Source organism: Neoarius graeffei, chromosome 26, assembly GCF_027579695.1.
Source record: "Neoarius graeffei isolate fNeoGra1 chromosome 26, fNeoGra1.pri, whole genome shotgun sequence".
In the NCBI taxonomy this organism is placed as follows: domain Eukaryota; kingdom Metazoa; phylum Chordata; class Actinopteri; order Siluriformes; family Ariidae; genus Neoarius; species Neoarius graeffei.
The window spans coordinates 17,642,497-17,663,653 of NC_083594.1; the positions used below are offsets into that span (position 1 = coordinate 17,642,497).

At 40.5% G+C, this 21,157-nt stretch overlaps 1 protein-coding gene across 1 annotated transcript in view; it reads left to right on the forward strand.

The window, feature by feature from the left end:
* Window positions 1-20,894, forward strand: part of sec13 (SEC13 homolog, nuclear pore and COPII coat complex component) — a 29,293-nt gene extending 8,399 nt beyond the window's left edge. Inside the window, exons 8-9 of the mRNA XM_060909753.1 lie at window positions 5,537-5,683; window positions 20,159-20,894. Coding sequence (XP_060765736.1) covers window positions 5,537-5,683; window positions 20,159-20,269 — 258 coding nt within the window. The 3' untranslated portion in view covers window positions 20,270-20,894. The remainder of the gene's footprint in view (window positions 1-5,536; window positions 5,684-20,158) is intronic.
* The last annotated feature ends 263 nt before the right edge of the window (window positions 20,895-21,157 follow it).

The following is a 21,157-nucleotide window of genomic DNA, read 5'->3' on the forward strand; positions in this document are numbered from 1 at the left end:
GTGTATGCAAAATTAATCACAAAAGGCCTATGTCAATGTTTCCTTTACATAGGTGTAGTTGATCTTTATCAAATGAAAGTTTAAGTAATGTATGTACTTGAAAGAGAGTTCTACTTTTGTATAAGTGTCAATTTTGTAAGCAAACAGGGTATGGTATTTCAACAACATTTGTAAAATTTTGATGATAAAATAAATGGTTTTTAGGGTAAAAAATCTCTAAAATCCATGAGCTCCCGGGGGCTTCTCCCGTGGCCCCCAGACCCCCGGCTAATTTTTCAGATTTTTTCATCACAAGCCACTCATCCCCAGTGATGGGAATAACGGCGTTAGAAATAACGGCGTTACTAACGGCGTTACTTTTTTTAGTAACGAGTAATCTAACTAATTACTTTTTACATCGTTATAACGCCGTTCCCGTTACTTACAATAAAATACTATGCGTTACTTTATTAAAGCTGTTTTCATCTGGCACGCTGCTCGTTCAGCCTTTCTTTACTCTGCTTTCGTGTGGGGCGGGGAGACACGAGACAACGGCACAGTAAGCCAATCAGAGTAGATTTGGACAACAGACGTAGGTAGGCCACGCCTACTGCACTACTGCACGCTCTTTCAATCGGAAGACCCAGCGATGGCGAGCGGTCAGCCCAGCACTGCGCTTTCACATTGGAAATACAGCCATTACTTTTCATTACTTGAAATAAAAGGCAAGAGTGTTTACGTGCAATGCACATTATGTCGAGGAACAAAGCGTTTGTCCTCGTCAGTGGCCAGTAATTAGTAACATAATTTTAATAACTACAAAAATATATTACATTTGATAGATGTCTTATCTCACACTGTCCCACAAAAATATTAATATAGTGTAGATAACATTACTAATTGGTTCTGTTAAGTGTCCATTTCAGTCATTAAACACATTTAACATTCACTTTTATTATGATTACACTAATTGAATTTGATTTTTTTGAGGGGGAACAAAATGTAACGGAATAATTACTTTCCCTGGTAATTAGTTACTTTTATGACAAATTAACTCCGTTACTAACTCAGTTACTTTTTGGGAAAAGTAACTAGTAACTATAACTAATTACTTTTTGAAAGTAATGTGCCCAACACTGCTCATCCCTGATGTAAGTATTGCAGTTAAAAAGAAAATATGGGCACTGGTATATGTATCAACTCCAAAAAGTCCCCCAAGAAAACAAGTGAAGTTCATATACTGGTAATAAGGCTCTGGATGATTGGAGTAGAAGAACCCTGTTAAACAGTAACCTACCCGTAAGTGAAGCGAATGCACCAAAAGACGCAGTGATGTTTTCGTTGGTCAACATCATACCTTGCATTCTATTGGTTGGTGAATTTCGGGAGGGCGATATCACCAAAATTTGAGAGAGCGTGCAGAAATCCATGAACAGAAGATTCAAGAGCATACAAAACCGTCTGCGCATGAGCAGGGGCTATTTGAGAGGGAGAGAGGGCAGGGTTTTTGAGCAGGAGCAGAGCAAATTTGCATGCGAACATGGGCTATTGCTGGGTTTCATGTGACGTCACATCCGGCTCATTAGTTATTCAGAACTTTAGCTGGTGGTCTACCAAAGCTGAGTTGATAAAGCGTTTATACGGAGAAGGTGCATTGCTCGCATGAAAAATGCCTTATATTTGCGTTTTTAGGTTGTTCGACTTGATCAAACCGTGAAACTGATAAGTTTTTTCAGGTTTCCCCGTGAACTAATCAGAAAGGACGAACGAACACAGAATTTCACAAAAAGACGTCGAGAAAGGCAGCTTTCGAACCTCTCGGTGAAATCGAAGGGAGCCGAGTCGAAGCATGCTCGAGTTTGCAGTGATCACTTGGTGAAAGGTTTGTATATCCATCTCAGCTACGTCCTTAGTGTTTTCCAAGTACTTTTCTTGCTCTGTGTCGTTATTTTACGGTACTTTTTTTAGTCACGAAGCGCTCAAGTCCCCAGCTGTTTCTTTGTTTACTCCTCACAAAGTCCATATGCATGAAGGTCACAACAAAATTCTTCCCCAGCCATACAGTTACAATGCGCCGTGATCACTTCTCCGCCTTGTTTAATTAAGATCCAGGTCTTTAAAGGGGTTTCTGATGATCTTTGTGAATGATTTACCTGAGAGATTAGAGCCAACACAAGTGAGAATCAAGCCAACTATTATTTGTTTACACTTCAACTTGCAGCACTTTGTTGTAAAGATGCGAATGAAAAGCTTAAACATGCTTGCGCGGGCAATAACAATACAGGATTCATTCGGCAGCGACTTGATCCCGAGGTCCTTTACCCAGCCACATACAAAAAAAAGTTGTAAGCCTCCATACTCTTCCACGCTTTCGTCTGTTTTGCGGTGTAGAAGGACGTCTGCAACACCAGATAGTTCGAGATGTCGGGGAACTTGACTGAAGGGTAGTTTTCGAGATCGTATAACAAATCCTTCTTTCCCAGACTGTAGGGGTCGATTCCATTGCACACAGCAATCTTCTGAATATATCTAAAGCGAGCAGTGGCTTCTAGATTACGAGCGTACTCTGATAAGTTATCGCTAGTTGTTTGCACTATGGCAGCCGTTTAGACCACCAGCTTCCGGTAAAACTGCTCAGAAAAGTCACATGACTGAAACCCAGCAATTAGAGAGGGGGCAGGCATTGCAAAATCTGAACGTGAAATGAATACCGCTCTCAAACTGAAAGACCACACTCTTGATTAAAAGTCGAAAGTCCTTTCCATGCAATGCAATCGGGCGCATTGGGTGGCGCCAATCTTCGGTTCCATGGCCCTCAGCTTCTCACCTATACAGCTTGAGTTACAGTGGGGGGCGAGTCCTCTGTTAACCGTGAGAGCTTGACTCCCCACTCGCATCTGGATTGCAGCGTGCCTTGCCAGATGGCAGTAGGTACCAATTTTTTTTTTTTTTATAATGGTCTATGGGATGGACCGGCGAGTGGCCTAGTGGTTAGCGTGTCTGCCTCCCGATCGGGAGATCGCGAGTTCTACTCGCAGTCGGGTCATACCAAAGACCATCATAAAAATGGTGCCTGCTGCAATACAGATGCAAGTAGAGAGTCAAACTCTCGCGGTTACCAGAGGACTTAGTTCCCCACTGTAACCCTAGCTACACTACCGTTCAAAAGTTTGGGGTCACCCAGACAATTTTGTGTTTTCCATGAAAAGTCACACTTTTATTTCCCACCATAAGTTGTAAAATGAATCGAAAATATAGTCAAGACATTTTTCTGGCCATTTTGAGCATTTAATTGACCCCACAAATGTGATGCTCCAGAAACTCAATCTGCTCAAAGGAAGGTCAGTTTTATAGCTTCTCTAAAGAGCTCAACTGTTTTCAGCTGTGCTAACATGATTGTACAAGGGTTTTCTAATCATCCATTAGCCTTCTGAGGCAATGAGCAAACACATTGTACCATTAGAACACTGGAGTGAGAGTTGCTGGAAATGGGCCTCTATACACCTATGGAGATATTGCACCAAAAACCAGACATTTGCAGCTAGAATAGTCATTTACCACATTAGCAATGTATAGAGTGGATTTCTGATTAGTTTAAAGTGATCTTCATTGAAAAGAACAGTGCTTTTCTTTCAAAAATAAGGACAGTTCAAAGTGACCCAAACTTTTGAACGGTAGTGTATGTGATATAGGCGACAGGCCGAGGGCTACGAAACGGAGATCAACGCCACCAAACGTGCCATGAATGGTGCGGGAAGGACTTTGACTTTTTGTTTTTGACTTGGGGATGACCCATCCACGAGTAGAACTCGCAATCTCCCAATCGAGAGGCGGACACGCTAACCCACTCGGCCGTCTTGCGGTACGCTCTTGATTAAAGATGGGAATAAAACTCTGTGGCAGTTTCAGGTATTGAGATGTATGATCACAATCAGCAGATGACAAATTCGATAAGGCTTACCTGCTTTGTTCAATTGATCTTAATCGGCTGATAAATTCTCGTGGTATTCTAAATAATGGAGAAAAACTTCCAAGTGTCGTCATATTGACCCTGACAGTGAAGCCAAGCGGAGGCAAAATTAATCATGTTTATTGTGATGGAGAATGTCATGCCACCACACATCTTGTATTCCCAGCAGGGCTTTGAACCAGAATTTTTTTCCTATTGGTTCGTTCCGAACAGAAACGGAATTTTAACGTTTCCGGTTTTGGGTTCCACCATTAAATAGACGTTCCCGAACCGGTTAGAACAAAAAAAATTCGTTCCCGGAACGGTTAATTACGTTCCCTGTCAGCTGTTTAACAAATGGCTATAAAATTATGTCTCTGTCTCATCCAGCTTAAGCCAAATGTAGGCTAATTCTATTACAACCTTCATTAAATAAGACAAGAAATAATTCAAAACAATTATTATTTCAAATGTTGGCGATTTGGATTCTCAGTATGTCTTCCCATCTACACAAACAGAAAAAGTGCCAAAAATGAAAGATAATTCGTTTAGTGTGTTACCAAAGGCTAGTCAGGCCCTATGCATTGATAGGCTAACAGAGGTTAACGTCATTTAACGTTCGCGAGCCTCTCATTAACGTGGACAAATATATTGATATCGTGTTTGAAATTGACGTTTTTGAATAACGATAGACTGCAATATTTACCTCTTATTTAAGATGTGGAGACGTGATAGTAGTCCACCCTCCCGCTCTCTCCATTCAGTCAGTGAACGTCACACAGGAAGTGAACCCCAGCGGGTCATAGAAACTTGCACAGGAGAAGAATGACTTTTTTTATTTGTAGGCTACGGAAACTTTGAGGAACGAAATAAAAACCGGTATTAACCGGTTACCATTATTTTTAATAAGCGTTTCTGTTCCGGAACATAAAAAATAATAAAGTTTCTCGTTTCGTTTCTGTTCCATGTGAAATAGAAAAAGTTCCCGGTTTTCGTTCCTTGAACCGGTTCAAAGCCCTGATTCCCAGACAGCCAATGTGCCAATTTGAAAAACACAGGTTATTTTATCATGTTGTTGTCATAGTAATGTGTTGAAAATGACGGCTAGGTTTCCCTACACTTGTTACCGTTGCAGAGATTCCTGAAGCTTGTGTTTAGAAACCTGTTTCTGAGTTGGAATGAAGAGTTTTATAAAATAATTTTAAAATTCTGATGAAGGTGTTGTTTCAGGACAGGGATCAATGCAAGGTTCCTTCAAAGTCTATCCAAAGTAAGAAATCTGTCCTTATGCACCTGCAGTATCCTCATACGTTATATTGATTACAGGAGCATGCCTCTTCCCTGTCCATATCCGTTCTTCTAAAAACAGTAGAGATTAAAAGTATCTCAATTACATATTAAAAATGTATGAATTTAAAAAGCAATACAGATTAGCCCAATTTTGGCCAAGGATATCTTAAACATCCAAGGAGTGACTGGATTATAGGATGAGTGTTAAAGCCTAAAGCAAGTGTGAAAGCCCGTTCTATATCCAGGTACTAAAAGAAGTGCGATAGATAGTTATTTAACAAACTGCTCAGCTGAAGCGCTCTCTCGTTCTCACTGCAGGATGGTCGCGTGTTCATCTGGACATGCGACGATCCCTCTGGAAACACCTGGACCGCTAAACTCCTGCACAAATTCAACGATGTAGTTTGGCACGTCAGCTGGTCCATCACGGGCAACATCCTGGCCGTATCCGGAGGAGACAACAAGGTACGTGTCCCTGTGCGTCGATGTCTGAAGAAGAATAAGAGATTAACTTTCCAATTTTCTTTTATTTCTTATTTTTTGTGAAAATCTAGGTAGTCTCCAGTTGTATTCCTCAAAGTAAGAGTGAGTTACAGAATTAGTGGCGCTTTGAAAATCATAACGAGGAGTAAAAACAGTCCACAGTGTATTTCCATTACTGCACCATGAAAGGGCCACTAAACACTAATGTTTTGTCGGGTTTCAGATTATAAATGAAAATGTTCTGCACCTGATTTGAAGGAGTCGAGATGCTACGTTGATGTTCGTGACGCATGAGTTTCTTGTGATGAGCTGCTACCTAAATCGTGACTAGACATGTCCTCCTCAGCAGAGGTGGACAAAGTACTCAAGTCAAAGTACAGATCGCACTGGTCAAATTTTTACTTAACTTAAAGTACTGAAGTACTTATTATTATTATTATTATTATTAAGTTTATATAGCGCCTTTCAAAAAACCCAAGGACGCTTTACAATTATAGACAAGGAAAGAAAAAAAAAAATAAAACTATAATAAGTAAAAAGTCCACCAAGTAGGGGTCAGGATGTAATTCCCGTGGTGTAGCAGTCCCACCAAAAGGCGCACGAAAACAAGTCCCACATCTCCAGCACCGCCGCCGTGATGCCGTCAGCAACATCGCTCGAACACCACGCCGTGGATCCACACAGCGAGCAGAGAAGCTTCGCCACGCAGAGCGCTGGTGCGTCCCAAACCGCCTGCACAGCTGCTGCGACACCACCGAGCAACATCGCTCGGAACATCACGCCAAGCATTAAAGCACAGAGCGCTGGACAACCACGATGTAAATTGAGCAACGAGCTCACTGCAGTCCATAGCTGGGAGCGCAGGCATCACCCACAGCGAACCAAGGCCTGGAGGGAACCGACGCCCCAAACTGGGTCCGGAGCTACACCACAACCGGCGGGCAAAACACTCAAACAAACATCAAACTACAGGAAAGAAAAAAAAATAGAAAAAGAAATAAAATAAGAGCTCTGGTGAGAAGCGGCAGCCAGAACGCGCACGACATACTCTCAACCAGAAACGAAAAAAATAAAAACTTTTAAAAATACTTAAGTATTAAAAGTACGTTTTCTGTCAACGCACCGTTGTATTATTGCCACAACGCTTACAAAACCTAATGCCTCTGAAGCAACTTGCTGGAGTTTCTGACTAGCCCAGAGACTCAGATTGTTTTGCAGGTCAAGGGGCCCACAGGGCCCCTCCTGGGGAAAAAAACAGGAGCCCATTTCTACAATGGGGGCCCAGTGATTATCCTTCAGTTGAAGCGAACCTAGTGAGCGAAGCGAGCCCAATGACCAGCTGGGGCAGCCCAGGGGCTGGTTTTTTTTTTTTTGTTTGTTTGGTTTTTTTTTTTCTTCTCAATTCTGTTTTTTTTTGGTATTAGAAGCCATATGAAGCAATGTAAATGACAATCAATGCTTCAACCAAATATATTGAGATATTGTTTAATCAGTGGCAATATTTTGGAATTCAACCACAGGCCACTATATATCCCATCTATATTATCTCCTCCTTGTAAATTATAGCACAAGAATGGGTTTGTTTTTTGCATGCTGTGACGGTCTAATTCTGCTCGTCTCTAATCATCTCTACTTCTAATTTCATTAATTTATTTTATTAACTTGTTTTCAGTTTGGTGTAGGTCTATAGTAGTAGTAGTAGTAGTAGTGGTTGCTGTTGTAGTAGTTGTTGTAAATCTAGTATGACTAATTACCTTGGGTATCGGGGTATCAGTTTTTTCAGGTGAATGTACTTTCTCTCTGCCGAAGAATGACAAAATAGATGTATTTTTTTTCTTTTTTTTCTTATCCATGTTCTCTTGTCTCTTTCGAATATTCGTACATAGACCGTAAGACGCCACCTAGCGAAAGACTTGGATCAGGTTTTACTCACTTGGGACGCTACAAACGGGGCAGCGTAAATACACGAACAGGTCTGAACGGGTCTGACGTATATTCAATATGGCGGCGGTCAAAACAAATTCATCCGATGCTGAAATCTGTTGAATATCCAGATAATTATGTTGGAAATTGCATATTTGTGCAAGATTTCGATATTGAGACCATGAAGTCAAGTAATACGCCACGAAACGTTCCAAATAGGGTATAAAATGCTCGCGTCCATATTGGCCCCTGCCCCTCTCGACAATGCGTTCATTATTCGAAATAGTGCGTCTTAGACGCGGGCGCACCAACAATTTTTGAGTCTCTGCTAGCCTGTAGAGCTGAAGCTCCACCCGACATGCTAGCAAACTCTTTTCAAACTCGAAATCATATTGGGTAGCTAGCGTTACTAGAAAAAAAAGTGATTTCTACATTCTGTTTATTTGGCAAGATTATGCTAAAGCATATTTCTGAAAGGACTTCAGATAAGTTAACGTTATTCATGTTAGCGTAACTCCGTTTGTACATGCTAACTAACGGTGTCCAAGTTAACTAGCTATGTGTTACCATTAGCCGTGGACAAGGCTACGGCAACTTGGCGGGCAAATCCATAGAAAGTCCTTTGACTAACCAGACTGCATAGCTATTGCAACGTTATCGCTAGCTCTAAAAGCACAGACAACTTCATTGCAAGCTTTCTCTTGGAATAAAACGTTTACATCCCTCAGTATGCTTCCGCAGGTTGGACGGCGCGTTTTTGTGGTTCATTTTAGGCAAACGAAACTAATCTTTAACCCTTTCAGAAAACTAAAACATGGGTTTCTGGGCCACGAGCGTGTGCGTTCCCCAGAAGAACCGCTTCCTTCCGTTCTACCATCAACTAATCGTGTTCAAATAACGCTGCTGAGAAATCATTGAGCTTGATTTTATACAGTCTGTGGACGAGACGTGACCCTAGTGATTACTGATCGGCTGTCTCAGTGTCGCCTGCGAAAAAAACCGTCACGTTTTATAGACGAAAACAAAAAGCATCCGCTTTCAAGTCTGCTTCAGAGTAACGAGGACCTTGATGGAAATGTAGTGGAGTGAAAAGTATGATATTTGTCTCGCATATGTAGTGAAGCTAAAGTCATAAGTTTCCAAAAAAAAATTAATAAAGTAAAATACAGACACTCAAAGTGTACTTAAGTGCAGTACTCAAGTAAATGTACTTCATTACTGTCCACCTCTGCTCCGCAGAGCAATACAGGTACATAATAATACAACAATAAATCACTGAAGAATGAGACGTACATACTGATATCCTCTTCCTGCCTTCATCCCCATTTATACCGGCCTGTTTTAACGTGTTAGTTCTACAGTAGCAGCAGTAAATGGTGATGCATTGTCGTGCCAAGAGTTCCCTAATTTTAGTGAACAGATGTCTCCTCTTTGAGTTGATGCCAAGAGTGATGCGTTGTGAATATTTATAGATTCGTTATGGGAGTAAACGCATCAGGATGTCCCCAGGCCATTGATGTAGTTCCATCGGCATTTTAAGAATGTATGAAACCGTTATTTTCAGAATAGGTTATGTTGATTTCTCAAGGCCTTTAATGAGAGTCCATTAAAAATGTTCGTTAACACACAGTGCTGTTGAATTCTCAAATCTGATTGGTCATTTTTTTCATTTACAGCAGCTGTGACTAGTGTGTGCATGAGATTCAAATTCCAGGTTTATATGAATAATTAATTGAGTTCTAAACTTTTTTCTGTTGTATAAATTATGCAAAGACTTGTATGGCAGATGCGCCGCATAATCCAAGCTTAAAGCAGATACGCAGAACCTTTATTTTTAAATACATTTCTGAATGGATAGTACTGTATCTCTATCCTTGACTCTTGTATGCGGCATAAATGGGAATAAAAAATATATATATTTTTGAGAGTTAAAATCGACCGCAAAGTTGGCATTCGAGCTGCCCCGCTGAGCCAGCCAGCCCTGAGTGCGTGACGTCACAGCGGTAACCGGTTTTAAGGCCGAGGCCTTTGACAGCTATAGACCAAAGTCATATAAATAAAAATTTACGGTGAGGGTAAGAAATCTGCTTGCTCAACTAAGACTGATTTGACTTCATTGATTGTGGGTTGACTCTCATTAAAACAGGATAGGTGTTATAACTTATGCAACGTACATGTACATGCTTGCATTTTCACTGATAAAACGTAAAAGGCAAATTAAATAATCAGATGAACTGAGACAATCACATTCTGAAGCAAATTAAATCATTTTATACCGGTAACAAACACACAATACAAGTTATTGTACAAGTTATTGTACAAGTATTAATCTACACTACCGTTCAAAAGTTTTGGGTCACTTTGAAATGTCCTTATTTTTGAAAGAAAAGCACTGTTCTTTTCAATGAAGATCACTTTAAACTAATCAGAAATGCACTCTATACATTGCTAATGTGGTAAATGACTATTCTAGCTAAATTCTACTAAATGTCTGGTTTTTGGTGCAATATCTCCATAGGTGTATAGAGGCCCATTTCCAGCAACTATCACTCCAGTGTTCTAATGGTACAGTGTGTTTGCTCATTGCCTCAGAAGGCTAATGGATGATTAGAAAACCCTTGTACAATCATGTTAGCACAGCTGAAAACAGTTGAGCTCTTTAGAGAAGCTATAAAACTGACCTTCCTTTGAGCAGATTGAGTTTCTGGAGCATCACATTTGTGGGGTCGATTAAATGCTCAAAATGGCCAGAAAAATGTCTTGACTATATTTTCTATTCATTTTACAACTTATGGTGGTAAATAAAAGTGTGACTTTTCATGGAAAACACAAAATTGTCTGGGCGACCCCAAACTTTTGAACGGTAGTGTAAATGCAGATAAACAACTTATTTGGATTTAAAAAAAAAAAAGAGCCGGAGCTTATCCGTCTGTGTTCTCGCTTCTTGAAGGCCGATCTTGTGGCCGATTTGTTTTGAAACAATGTCTTTCAGTTGTTCGTTCAGTTCTCCATTCATTCGCTTCTTCCACGTAAGGGCGAGATGGCAGCAATATTCAGTTTAGAAATCAGATGGCTGCTCCACTCATTCTCCATTTTGTCCATATGGAGTACTCCGCCATTACTGCTGGGCTCGGGTAATTACTAAAACCCGGGACGGAACAGGATATCACCAGTTTTAGCAATAAGCGCGGGGAGGTCACTGCCCAAGCGATATGTCACGTCCCGTTCCATACCGGGTTTGAGCAACAACCCTCGGCTCACTCCGGGAAAACTGGTGCACCTGAGCTGCCTTTCCTTTTAAAATAAATAAATAAATAAATACTTGTTTTTCTTTAATTATTGGTACTGCACCCTCTTTCAATACGGGCTTATAGCCAACGCTCCTCAACAGATCAGAGGTCTCGTACGAGTCTTCAGTAAAATGTGCAGAGCAGAGGAGAGACCACTTCATAGGCGCCCAATGTGCCCGTGAACTTCTCGCAAAACGCGTCCAAATCTTTGTAGTTTGAACATTCTTGGGCCATGATTGCAGCGTAAATCCACCTTCTGTCGTGTTGCTGCACTTACCAGCAACACATCTACGTGGCATGGCGATAAATTAGCTCAAAATGGAGGATCGGAGTTGCAGTCAGCTCTGTGTTTTAGTATAGCGGAAATGGTGAGGAGACCGATAGACTTCCTGCGGTGACGTCAAGGTCATTCACTCAGGCCGCTACCTTTATGAATCACTTTAATCGTAAAAATTACGATATTAGATTTATTGTTCACGCTTAAAACTATTCCTGTGCCATTCTTGAGGTCTTAAGGCATTGATAAATGAAAGTGAGGCCATGGCTCTGCGTATATGCTTTAAAGGGGACATTTAAGCTTGTGCACATACATTTAAGCATCTGGAGTGCCGACCAATCCACAAACTCTAAAATACATCAAGCCATTCGGTTTCTTCCGGGCTGCCAATGTCGGAAAACATGAGCTTCAATAAGCCGTTGAGATTTGGCTCCTCTTTTGATGTCACAAGAGGAGCTCGTTAGAATTATGCCGCCCCCTCGTCTGAGTATCTCCACTCATTGCTTGAGAGCTGCCTTTGCGAATGAATATTCATGAGGAAAGTACGATCTGATTTGGTGAGCACAAGAAGCGGGTGGGGTGAGCAGTGGCTCATTATGATTTAAAGGAACAGGCACTCAAATCAGCTGGTGAGAAGGGAGCTGTGGTGATTTATCCTTGTGGTGTTTTGATGAAAGCATGTCATTAAGACCTCTGGAAACTGTGCCAACCTTGTGCAGAAGGGGTTTATCTCTTTTAATGATAAAAAGGAGACTTTTTTTTTTTTTTTTAAATGGTTATGGAAGGGGTCTACATCGTCAGTCAGGAAGTACTCTGCCACGGGTGAGTCTTCTGGACTGATGACTTGGTGCTTTCCCCTATCTCAGATGCATCATTTTTACTTTTTGGTGGTGTTAACTTTTGAGAGAAAAAGAGCCCGGTGAGGGAATGACAGTTTATAGATAACACAAGTAATAACAGGAACATGTCTCACAGATATTCCAGAACGTTAAATATAACTATAAAAGGATAAAAAGTATGACGCGCATGTCGGGGTGTAAGAGGAATGAAACATCTCGAGATGTACTGTTCTAGGAAAATAATCAACATAAAAGCAACGACCCAATTAGTGAGCATCTTTTATTCCAACAGCACTCCCATCATGTTTTATTCCTTCTGTATTTGAAGCAGAAAGAAGAAAGTCAGGCAGTTTATATGGTTGAGAGCTGGGTAACCATATTGCTTGGTTGTGTTTTTTTTAAAAACAAGTTAATATCCATTTAGAAAAACCTTCAACTCCAATACTTTCAGGATCAGGAGCAATGAATACATTTATTTCACCCGAGGAGGTCGCCAGATCACCTCAGGCTGATTTCATTTCGACAAAAGCTCATGAATAACTCTTTCAGCGAGAGGTCCTCGCTAATAAGATCCAGCCAATTTGGTAAGCATCACAGTCAGAGGCATTTGGAGTTGAATGAATAATTGTTGTCCTTAAACCAATTAAATACAAGTTTCTTAACAGAGAAATGATTAAACATTTTAAAAACGAATTAAGCTAAAATAAAATAGTAAAATATCAACTGAAGAAACGGTTAAAACAAATACAAACACAATTAAAAAAAAAAAAACCTAACTACAATACTGGGGAAATATTCAGACGTTTCAGGCTTGTTTTTTAAAAATAAATAAATGTTATTCTTGATCTGAAAACAAGACTTCCAGAGCTTGGGTCTGTCGTACCTAAGAGCTAGCTCCGCCCACTTTAGTCTGGCTGTCTGTTTAATGACCTGCTTAATCAAGAACGTATCGAGCAATTTTATTGAGTGCAGTCTGGTGCAATCCTTTAGGATTCATAATGGAATCTTAAAAATCTATTTTAAAATGATCAAGAAGCCAGTGAGGAAATTAAAGTCGTGGTGATTTATTCTGGGACGCATCCAGATTCTTGCAGCAAGTTCTGTAGGTTCGAGGTGCTGTTCTTGAGTCAACCAAATGAGGGCATTAATATGATCTCATGATTGCAAAAGCATGTATAATTTTCTGGCTGTCAGTCACTGGGAGAAAAGTCCTGGACAGTTGGTAAATTGCAAACATGACGAATGTGATTTTAAGCTAACCGACTCTTCGATGTAATAGTTTCGGCATCATTTAATTTTCGAAATTTTGCTCAGGCTTTTCTCAGAAGAATGATTTACGTTTCTAACAAAGAAATACATGTTCGCATTCAGCAAATTAAAAAGTTTTTTTTTTTGGCTTATAACCATCTTCTGTTTTGAACTAAAGATCTGACTGTTGCTTATTCTGAACATGGTGTACTGCTAATTAACATGGTCCCAGTTCCTGAAGAGCAGCAGATGTTAGTAAAGCAGCAGATGTAGCGAAGTATTTCCACCTAATCGTGATGTTTGATGCACTCAAACTGAGCGTTAAGGCTCACGTATTCTGAAGTCTGAGTTATGCATACAGTATAACACACAGCTCCGATAACATTTAACGAAAAGATTTAGGATGCGGGTTTTTTGTTTTTTTTTTGCACAGCATTGGACAAGTACATCTCTAACAATAAGAATATCAAGAACAATGTCTATTTTCCATTGGTTATTTAAGAAAGTGAAAATGTAATATATTCTAGACTCATTACAAGTAAACTAAAAGGTTTCAATAATTTTTCTATTTTAATTTTGATACTTATGGCCTACAGTGCAAAAAAATCTCAGTATACAGTTAGGTCCATATATATTTGGACACTGACACAAACTTTTTATTTTTTTACCTGTTTACTGAAACATATTCAGGTTATAGTTATATAATGGACATGGACATAAAGTCCAGACTTTCAGCTTTCATTTGGGAGTATCCACATTAAAATTGGATGAAGGGTTTAGGAGTTTCAGCTCCTTAACATGTGCCACCCTGTTTTTAAAGGGACCAAAAGTAATTGGACAGTTGACTCAAAGGCTATTTCATGGGCAGGTGCGGGCAATTCCTTTGTTATGTCATTCTCAATTAAGCAGATAAAAGGTCTGGAGTTGATTTGAGGTGTGGTGCTTGCATTTGGAAGATTTTGCTGTGAAGAAAACATGCAGTCAAAGGAGCTCTCCATACAGGTGAGACAAGCCATCCTTAAGCTGCGAAAACAGAAAAAAACCATCCGAGAAATTGCTACAATATTAGGAGTGGCAAAATCTACAGTTTGGTACATCCTGAGAAAGAAAGAAAGCACTGGTGAACTCATCAATGCAAAAAGACCTGGACACCCACAGAAGACAACAGTGGTGGATGATCACAGAATAATTTCCATGGTGAAGAGAAACCCCTTCACAACAGCCAACCAAGTGAACAACACTCTCCAGGAGGTAGGTGTATCAATATTCAAATCTACCATAAAGGGAAGACTGTATGAAAGTAAATACAGAGGGCTCACTGCATGGAGCAAGCCACTCATAAGCCTCAAGAATAAAAAGGCTAGATTGGACTCTGCTAAAAAACATCTAAAAAAGCCAGCACAGTTCTGGAAGAACATTCTTTGGACAGATGAAACAAAGATCAACCTCTACCAGAATGATGGAAAGAAAAAAGTATGGTGAAGGCGTGGTACAGCTCATGATCCAAAGCATACCACATCATCTGTAAAACACGGCGGAGGCAGTGTGATGGCTTGGGCATGCATGGCTGCCAGTGGCACTGGGTCACTAGTGTTTACTGATGATGTGACACAGGACAGAAGCAGCCGGATGAATTCTGAGGTATTCAGAGACATACTGTGTGCTCAAATCCAGCCAAATGCAGCCAAACTGATTGGTCGGCATTTCATAATACAGATGGACAATGACCCAAAACATAAAGCCAAAGCAACCCAGGAGTTTATTAAAGCAAACAAGTGGAATATTCTTGAATGGCCAAGTCAGTCACCTGATCTCAACCCAATTGAGCATGCATTTCACTTGTTAAAGGATATGGGACATGAAACATAAAAGCACGCAATATCAGTTTCTCTCCATTAAAAATGTGAATTAATTGCATCAACAAATACAAAATCATCTATTAAATTCAGCAAGATCGTTATAGTCGTGATGATTATATGGCATTTCTGCTCGACTTCCGATATGCATTTTTTGCAACCGGAAGAGCCGCTGTCACATGATCATACGTCACAAAAACTTTCGGGCACAGCACAAGCGGGTAGATGAATGGAGAAGTGGATGACAAGAAAATTGTTTTTATAGTCTTTAAAGTACGTTGGACATCATACATTGGACATCATGGTGTATTGTGCTGCTTATGGTTGCAATAATTCCAATGGGAAATGCCCTGGAGTAAGTTTTGGTTTTTTTTTTTTGCATTCCCCAAGGACCCGAAGCTGAGGAAAGTGTGGGCTCACCTGCGCATGCGCAGTAGGCTTCGTGCATGCGCAGTAGGCTTGGTAGGACAACTTTACAGAACACCTGTTGAAAAACTTTGCACCTACTGTTTCCCACGAACTGTGTTCGGACCATTTCACTGAGGATTCTTTCAACATTAATACTCAGGTACTGAGCGATATTAATTCATGAAACAGGAAGCATAAGGATGAGAAAAAAACAGTTCAAACCGGGAAGCCGCGCACACCTGCGCCAGGCTGCACAAATGCGCGCAGCTTCCCGACCCAAATCGCCTCGCTCTCATCCTTACACTTCATGCCTCATGCTCCATGAACCAACAGCGCTATTTTTTTTTTTTTAATTGGATCTGCGCGATTCAGCCGTGAAAAAGGCGGCATCCGCCGAAAGGCGCGCTGTTTGCATCCCTGCACGGAGGCCAGGGGACAGGACAGGAATATTTTTGTTGATATGAGTGATCCGGTGCGATTTCGCGACCCCCCTGTTGAAGACCTCTGCGCTAAGCGACTGAAAGCCGAGGTAAGGATTAGTATTATAATTTTGGGTGTATCAATTAATGATTATCATAATTCTGACTCGTTTCGCCATTTTGAATGTTTTCATCTCGGACTCTGGAAGCATTGTATCTCAATCAATCTCGAAAAATATCAGCAAAAAAAAACGAGCTTGCAACGGACTTTAGCTAGATCTATGATGAACTTTCAATGTATGATACAAAAATAATACTTCTTTCAACAGATCATTAGCCTTTGAGCAGAATTGTTTTTAACTTACCAGGAAGTGTTATCGAGCCGACCGCTTTCAGTTTCATGGGGATTGAATGAACTCTCAGAATCATCTGACCTGTCAGAGTAAAGACAAGATCTATGTTCATGTGAATTTCCAGCTATCGGTTCGAATTGATAGGGTCTAACTTCACATCTCTGTGAAACATCGGGAATATCACTGTCGATGGTGTCCATTTCGGTAACCTGTTTACATTAGATTCCCAAGCGCTGGCTCCTTGGAAAGTTTTTGTGATGTCACGGGTCACGTGACCACCTAGCTCTTTAACGAATCCTTGTTTTACGCTGATGTATAGAAAAACTTGAATAATGTGGTGATTTTCACATTTTTGACGCCATGCAGTGATTTAGATGGCATTTCTTATGTCCTTTATACATAATTATGCCCAGGTAAAAATCCATGTCCCATATCCTTTAAAGACTAAACTTCAGACAGAAAGGCCCACAAACAAACAGCAACTGAAAACCGCTGCAGTAAAGGCCTGGCAGAGCATTAAAAAGGAGGAAACGCAGCGTCTGGTGATGTCCATGAGTTCAAGACTTCAGGCAGTCATTGCCAACAAAGGGTTTTCAACCAAGTATTAGAAATGAACATTTTATTTACAATTATTTAATTTGTCCAATTACTTTTGAGCCCCTGAAATGAAGGGATTGTGTTTAAAAAATGCTTTAATTCCTCACATTTTTATGCAGTCATTTTGTTCAACCCACTGAATTAAAGCTGAAAGTCTGAACTTCAACTGCATCTGAATTGTTTTTTGTTCAAAATTCATTGTGGTAATGTACAGAACCAAAATTAGAAAAATGTTGTCTCTGTCCAAATATTTATGGACCTAACTGTATAATGAGACTATTTAACTTCTAGTTTGAGTAAAACAGTATAAATACCATGTGCATCTCTTGGTCTAGTTCAGTAGACACAACCACAATCATGGGGAAGACTGCTGACTTGACAGTTATCCCGAAGACGATCATCGACACCCTCCACAAGGAGGGTAAGCCACAGAAAGTCATTGCTGAAAAGGCCGGCTGGAAAAGGTCCACAAGCAACAGGGATGACCGCAGCCTTGAGACGATTGTCAAGAAAAGTCTATTCAAGAACTTGGGAGAGATTCAGAAAGAGTGGCCCGAGGCTGGTGGTCAGTGCATCAAGAGCCACCACGCACAGACGTCTTCAGGAAAGGGGCTACAACTGTCGCGTTCCTGTGATCAAGCCACTCCTGAACCAGAGACAACATCAGAAGCGTCTTACCTGGGCTAAGGAGAGAAAGAACTGGACTGTTGGTCAGTGGTCCAAAGTCCTCTTTCCAGATGAAAGTAAATTTGGCATTTAATTTGGAAATCAAGGTCCTGGAGTCTGGAGGAAGAGTGGAGAGGAACAGAATCCAAGGTGTTTTGAAGTCCAGTGTGAAGGTTCTGCAGTCTGTGATGATTTGGGGTGCCAGGTCATCTGCTGCTGTTGGTCCACTGTGTTTTATCAAGTCCAAAGACAATGCAGCTGTCTACCAGGAGATTTTAGAGCACTTCATGCTTCCATCTGCTGACGAGCTTTATGGAGATGCCGATTTCCTTTTCCAGCAGGACTTAGCACCTGCCCACAGTGCCAAAACTAGTACCAGATGGTTTGCTGACCATGATATTACTGTGTTTTGATTGGCCAGCCAACTCGCCTGACCTGAACCCCAGAGAGAATCTATGGGTTATTTGTCAAGAGGAAGATGAGAAGGGCCCGACCCAAAAATACAGATGAGCTAAAGGTCATTATCAAAGCACCCAGTCGTACCTCAGCAGTGCCACAGGCTGATCACCTCCATACCATGCCATATAGATGCAGTAATTTGTTTTAAAGGAGCTCCAACCAAGTATTGTGCATAAATTAACATACTTTTCAGAAGTTGGACATGTTGTCTGTATTATAAATCCTTTTTTGATTGATCTTGGGGAAATATTCTAATTTTCTGAGATCCTGGATTTCTGTTTTTCATGAGCAGCCAGCCATAATCATAAAAATTAAAACAAAAAAGGCTTGAAATATTTCACTTTTACGTGTAATGAATCTAAAAGAAATGAAAGTTTACTTTTTTGAATTAAATTACGAAAAAATTCATGATGTACTAGTTGTTTGAGATGCATTATGATGTACTCAAGTTTAGGAAATTGTAGTGGCCTGTTTATTAAAACTAGATGTTGGGTCCAAAACTCGATGCTTAACTGGTTTTGGGGTGTTATGAGTGTTCCATTCAAGAAAGTCTCATGTTCATAGTTTGTCAGATTGTTGACTTTTTTTTTTTCCTTGAGCTATGAGAACAGCAATTTTTGAATAGTTGTCATGCTTAGCTGAAAAAGTGCTACCTCATGACGAGCCTTGTTTATTTGTTTGTTTACAAATGGTCTAAAACGTATTGCGAACAGTTAAGTGTTTTCTTTTCTGATTTTTGGAGGACAAACTTATTTGTGTAACCAGAAACCTTAAAATGTGTAATTATCTGAGTGACTTAGGCCTTGTCCACACGGCAACGGATTCAGGTGAATCCGATGAAAATTTTTTATTGTTTCGGCCTGGCGTTCACACGGCACCGGCGTTTTGGGTGCCCCAAAACGATATTTTTTGAGAACGGTTTCCAGAGTGGAAAAATCTGGCAACGGCGCCGTTGCGAAGTCGTCTGGATGAGTAGAACGGATTTGTTTACGATGACGTCACAACCACATGACTAGAACAAGTCATCACGCCGGGTAGAAGAAGGGGTTTATGCGCATGCGTCCTACTTCTTCTATTGTTCTGGTGTCTCCGATGGGACCGTCTTACAGCGCACGTAGAGGTGTGGCATGTGTATTGCATCATTTTCAGCAAGCGTTGCATTGCCATATGTACCTGATATTTTACTGATCCGTTGCCCATGTGGACGCTATATATATATATATATATATATATATATATATATATATATATATATATTAGTGCTGTCAAAAATGTCGCGTTATTAACACGTTAACTTGACTCAATTTTAATGGCGATTAATTTTTTTTATCGCGAGATTAACGCTCTGTGACATGATGCCACGCCCTGCACAGCCAGAGTCCTCTGCCCTCCCCCGAAGAGCCACGGTGCTCGGCTTAGGTTTCGTTTTCCCATCGGCGGCTCCAGCCCCACTTTGCAGCTGTGACAAGACGTGTTATGCTCTGCAATAAAAAAAAAACATTGGTACAACCAGTGTTCGAACTATGCCGATATTTTCGGGGGGTCCCTTTTTTCCCTTGGGGGGGGGGGGGGGGGGTGTGCTTGCGCTTGTCTCAGAGCGCGGATCTCTATCACGTGCTCACTTCGGATATGCAAATGCTTCCCGTTACACACGATTGCTATGTCAATAAACATTTTGCCAATATTTTAGAGACCCCCCAACATTTCCCAAATCATGTTTTCAAGGGATCTCATGTCTGTTTCAGGGGATCTCGGATCCCCCGAGTACCCCCGTAGTTCGAACAGTGAGCAAGCCCATTCACTTTTTTATGCTGATAAGAGAATTACAATGGTTTTTCATGTGACAAAAATGTGCGATTAAATTGCGATTAATCGCGAGTTAACTATGACAGTCGCGACATTAATCGCGATTAAATATTTTAATCGCTTGACAGCACTTTTATTTTTTTTATATATATATGTGTGTGTGTGTGTGTGTGTGTGTGTGTGTGTGTGTGTAAATTTTTTTTTTTTTTTTACCCGCAAAAAAAAAAATCTCGTTGCCGTTGTGTGGATGTAGCCTTAAAGTGTGCATGTAGAAGTGCTTTTATTAAACTTGGAGCATGTCATTTTATGTTCCCAGGTGACCCTGTGGAAGGAGTCCGTGGGCGGACAGTGGGCTTGCATTAGCGACGTGAATAAAGGTCAAGGGGCCGTGACCTCCATCACAGACGGCCAGCAGAACGAGCAGTGACCTGGAACCTAGTGGAGATGGGTTCAGACACACAGACAAGCTTATTAAGCCTTAGAGACTTTCTTAAACCAATGACCTGTCATTCCCCCAACTGCCAGTAAATCCAGATCACCAGAACAGTCTGAACTACTTTTTCAATCAATTTCTGAAGTCCTTCAAAAGTTTTTCAAAGGTAATATGGACGCTATGATGGATTGATTGCGGTGCTCTTTGCAATGTAGGATTTTCTGATATGTCCTTTGAAAGTAGATTTAATAAGCATTGTGATTTAATGATCTGAAGGTGCAAAGCCCAGATCTTGTATTGAATATCTTAAGTGGAATGACGAATGATATTTTGTTTGAAATTCTCTCATATTGCCCCTGGATTAATAAACTTTTATAAGTAATTATATACTTAATTTTGATATTGTTTTTCAGTGTAGCATTGAAATGCACAAATAGCTGTAGCTGAAGGATCTTGAAAAGATGATGAATACTGGTTTAAGGGCCTGGTCCCACTATTACCTATAACTACAACTATGATAATACCTTTATCTGAATTTAGTTCCAGTCTGGATCAGTCACTCCACGACGATATCGCTTGGTCCTGCCCCGCAGGTAAATAAATGCATACAACTTTGGAATAGTCATGGAAGTTTTTTTCCAAGTAGTAGCACATTATTCCAGGTCGTACTGTACAACTTGGACTTCAAAACAACCCATGCACACACTCCAGTGGTTGATGGGTCATGGATTACGGAAATATAATTAAATAAGGATACAAAATATGGAGTGGTTACAGATGCTAATAACTTACGGGTTGGTCACGGACGTTTCGGTATATTACAGATTGGTTACTGATTTCATTCGGATGATGCATCACGGATAAAAAATTAAGAAGTCTTAA